This window comes from Sapajus apella, unplaced genomic scaffold (genome assembly GCF_009761245.1).
Source record: "Sapajus apella isolate SASKATOON/1434 unplaced genomic scaffold, GSC_monkey_1.0 scaffold17, whole genome shotgun sequence".
NCBI classification, from domain to species: Eukaryota; Metazoa; Chordata; class Mammalia; order Primates; family Cebidae; genus Sapajus; species Sapajus apella.
The window spans coordinates 20681568-20686076 of record NW_022436957.1 but is presented as its reverse complement, the minus strand read 5'-3'; the positions used below and the strand labels follow the sequence as shown (position 1 = coordinate 20686076).

The following is a 4509-nucleotide window of genomic DNA, read 5'->3' as shown; positions in this document are numbered from 1 at the left end:
GGTGAAACCCGGTCTCTACTAAAAATGGAAGAAAAAAAAAAAAAAAAAAAAAAAAAAAGACCAGACTGAAAAGGACAGCCACTCCTGGATGGCTGGAGAAGCATTTAGATTAGACTGATTTTACTTGGCACCTGAAAAGGCAAAACATCAGCTCTTCAGTCAGGCTCTGAGAACCTCTCTTTCTGGGGAGGGGACCTAGGCTAAAGGCCCTGGGGCAAAGCCTGGGGTCACTTCTATTCCAGCTACGCTCAATCCAAGTAGCAAACCAAGTAGCAAACCGGGTCTTCAGGTGCTTGCGGAGGGGCTCTGGAATTGTGTTTTAAAGCAGTATATCTTCATATGAAGACAGGAGCTTCTAGGATACTTAGGAACACTAGACTAAACATTTTTGCAGTTCCCCTTCCTGATCTACATTCACACACACATATGAGACACAGTCCCAAGGGAGAAACAGATGCTGGAGGAGCAGTTAGGGCCAGAGCAGAGGCACAGAGGAAGCTGGGACTTTTCAACTACCCCTCCTTGGTTACTCCTGGGATTCCCTTAGGACTTCACAGCACAACCAGCGAAGAGTTTGCTCAGGTTCACTTCAGAGTAGCCACTTCGGGACAAGAACTGCTCTGCTGTGTTCTTGAGTTTTCTGTACTCCTGCATAACTTTGGGGGTAAAAAATTGCTTCTTCAATTTATCTAAAAAAAAAAAAAACAAAACAGAGAGAGAGAAAGAGAGAGATTAGAAACCTCAGGTAGTTTCTTTAAAGACCATTCAGTATTCCACCAGAGAAAGGGATGCGATTCTGTTTGTAGCTCCCCCGATCCTATCTCGGTTCTACCCCTGGGGCCAGTCCGATGCAGCCCCCACCCACCATTCCTCTGTGAAAGCCTTTCTTCCTTTCCCCTGCCCATCTGCCTCTCAGCACCTAGCTGACTCAGCACACTGCGGCATGGGGCCACCCTCTACTGATGTGAACTGCAGGTGCACGCTCATGTGCAGCAGACAAGGTGAGCTCCACTCACAGACGCCCCTTGCACGGGCGCTTCGAGCACATGCATGCAACTGCTTGTGAAGTCTGGATGTGGCAGGAAATACCTAGTCTCAAAGGTATGGCCTCTGGTGCCTTCCAGCCACAACTTCCCAGATCAGCTGCTTCTAGTCAGCTTCCTCTGGTCCCTCCGGCCCATGTCCCTCTGCTAAACAAAACCTCCCCCGCTGAAAGAGGCCAGGGGTGAGCGGCCTGAGAGCACCTGTCTGTCCACAGCCAAATTTTCTTTGCTCTTCTTTGTCCACACTGTGCGAGCTCAGGGTATGCAGTGCTTCTGCCCTGCTCTCCTGCTCCTTCAACCCGGTCATCCCTGGCCTTGCCCTTGTGAGCAGGGTGCTACCAGCCAGAGGAAAGATCCCTCCTTTCCCTTCCCAGAGCCTGCTACTTCCACATGGTGTTCTTTTAAAGGAGCAGTGGGGCTGTGATGCTCAGGTCTGATCTTTTGGGTGAAGAGGGTGTTCACCTGGGGGATGACACCGTGTTTGTTCAGGAACCCGGTAAGGTGTTTGGAGAGACTGCCTGTTTCTTTCTTTTTTTTTTTTTTTTTTCCTAATCCCCATTTGATGGCTGAGGAAACTGGGAGGTTACGTCACTTACCCAAGGTTACACAGTGGGTCATCAGGGTTGTAGACAAGCAAACCCAGGTAGCCAGAACCCCCAGCCTGCACCTGAGGAGAGGCTCACTTCTGCCCACTCCCCTGCCACTGTATCTCTACTCCCACATAGACATGTGCAGGCCTCAGACATCAGCTGATCCTGAGGTGAGGCCTCTGTCCCCACAAGATGCTGCCCTGTGCCAAAGGGCCTGGGAGCAGCAAGGCTGTCCAGCACCTCCCGACAGGAACCAGCCAGGGAGGAAACACAGAGGGGAGGGCGCACCACTCACAGAAAGCAAACCTCCAACAGCAGCAACACTCAAGTCCACAAAACACCTGGAAAACGAAAACTCAGACTCCAGATTTTTGTTTCTTGGCTATACATTCACATTCCTTCTCAACAACCTTTTCTGAATTATATAAATTGTCCTTTAAAGAACCACCACAGGTTTTATAGAGAATATAAATGCCCAAAAGGGGGTGAAAAAGAGAGGGGGACCGCAATAGAAAGACAATATGAAGTTCTAATTATCCGAGTCTGGGAATATACAACAATGGCCCCAACCAGTGTCGGCTGCCTCCCTGCAGGCCAGAGCAGCAAGCCAGCAACCCCGTGCATGTGAATGACACAAATGCATCTGATGACTGGGGAGAGCACATTTAAAGAGCTGCAGTCATACGGAGCAGGGGAGGAAAAGAGAGGACACAGCTCCTGATGTGTTTACCTCCTCTGCTGATGGGATATTGACTTTTCCCACCAGGTTGGTTAGAAAGGGGACTATTTATGCTGCCACACAGCAGAGCTAGAATGACAACCACCATCACTCGGTGCTCTTCCTCGTAAAAGACAACTGTGACCGCCAGCATATCCCATAGCCAGTCAATACAGCCAAGGCACCATTCCATGCCAGTTAGAGATGCAGATAAAAGCTCCCACTTGCTTCCCCGATGAGAATTTAATCAATAACATATGGAAGGTCTTCTAGGAAACAGAACTGGACTAGCTGCCATAAGCCGCGACAGGGGCAGGGGTTGAGGGGGAAGGACTTACCCTTTTTCCTGGTTTTTCTCCTCCTCCTCTAGGCACCTGGGCCACCCACGTTAGGCTTCACATTAAACTGTTACCCTGTTTCTGTCAATACTACACCCACCACTTTAGAATTCAGGGGAAAATACAGGTGTTAAATAGTGGAAGCCAGTTAATGTGGCCAGTAAAACCCAGATTTCTTCCCCTGCTTTGGTTTTGAGAGTCAGCCTACCAGCAACGACGCCATCACCTCAGGTGCTGCAGGTCAGGCACCCGACAACTGTTACGAGATTCCAACAGGCCATCGGGCAAGAGACAGAAGATCTACAGCCATCTCATCCCTGTCCAGAGATGCCACTGGCCCTGCTTACTGCTGTCTCCGCCACCAGCACCACAAAGCCAAACTTCGTCGAGATTGGGGAGGAAATGCTCTTCCTACACACAAGTGCGTCACTGAAATACACTCTAATGGCTTAAAGTATCACCCAGGAATCGCTCATCTTAATACACCAGCAAAGCTCATCTCCTATTTAAACTTTTCTTGCGAATAACGTTTGAGGAACGTGTATGTAAAGCTTATTTACTCTGATTCCTTGTGGTTATATACTAATTACCAAAAGTCTTCTGTCCCTAACACCTATGAAAATGATGGAAAAAAAAAAAAAGGTAGCCTAGATATTAATTATACACAAAGTATTTTATCAGATGACAAAATGAACTGCTTATTTAAAAGTTGATTTCTACTGATTAGAATCTAAAACCTCAAAATAATGATAGCTCCATTTTTTCCTATATGGGATGAACTAGACCGTCATCTGCAGGTTGATGTTTCTTAAATCTTTTATATAAAAGTCAACTGATCAAATAAAATGCTAGCTCTATTAAAATAATGGAGTATTATCCCATCTAAGGAAACTATCTCTACTTCACATATTTTAGCTCCATGTCAGTAAACCAAAAATCTCTTTTCAGCTTTACTCTTTATAAAACCCTTTTTGGACTAAAGAAACACACTGAACTAGAAACCACGAGGCAAAGACATTTTAACATCGCCTACTGGTTATTTTATTTTAATTAAGGCAGGCTTAGGCACACAGGCAGCAGCCGTCTCTGTTCTGAATGTCTGTTTCATTTATTTCCGTGCAAAGGTATCAAACAACAGTCAGTTATAATTGATTCTGTCAGGTGTTATACAGTCAGTCATAATTGTCTCTGTGTAGAGGTGTGTCAATTTACTATATCTGAATTAAATATTCTGTCAATTATGAAATCAGGTAATAATTTCAGTCAGTTTTTTAATTGCATGGCTTCCCACCATACTGTTCTCAGCTCTCCCACCTTTTCCAATCCATAGCCTCCCTCCCTCAATGCAACGTGAGCTTTGCAGTAATGCCAGGAAGCCTTAGAAAAATTTGAAAGAAAACTGCACCCCTCTACACTCTACACGTAGAGCCGTCTGACCTACAGAGAGCTGCTGGAGCCTCTGGCCTGCATTTCTCCTGAATGTCGATCAGTAGAACTGAGCCTCTGGCTATGCACAGTACCTGAAAGATCTCAAGTGACATCCATATTTTAAAGACAAAGACATTTGGGGCCCTGAATCAAATGGCAAGTATATAAACATTTCTCAAAGTAAGAAATAAAAAGAAATCATCTTTGAGTCAATTCTTACTTAGAAAAAGAAATTTACAAGGCACAGAGCCAGGCACACACAGTGAGCAATGTGTTTATTGATCAGCCAGTGCCTAGAGGACCATTCTCACCCATTAAATCACATCTTAGATGCTAAAATATTTCTGAAGGCTTGAAGAGTCTGTTAGTCCACTATCCAGTTCCATTCCTAC

General features: G+C 45.8%; 1 protein-coding gene across 4 annotated transcripts in view; it reads right to left on the bottom strand.

The window, feature by feature from the left end:
* Positions 1-512: 512 nt before the first annotated feature.
* Positions 513-4509, bottom strand: part of POLA1 (DNA polymerase alpha 1, catalytic subunit) — a 301162-nt gene continuing 297165 nt past the window's right edge. For 3 of the 4 annotated variants that reach the window (XM_032286164.1, XM_032286160.1, XM_032286166.1), the window contains one exon: positions 513-689. In XM_032286164.1, coding sequence (XP_032142055.1) covers positions 544-689 — 146 coding nt within the window. In that variant the 3' untranslated portion in view covers positions 513-543. The remainder of the gene's footprint in view (positions 690-4509) is intronic. The other variant, XM_032286161.1, reaches the window with a different exon arrangement.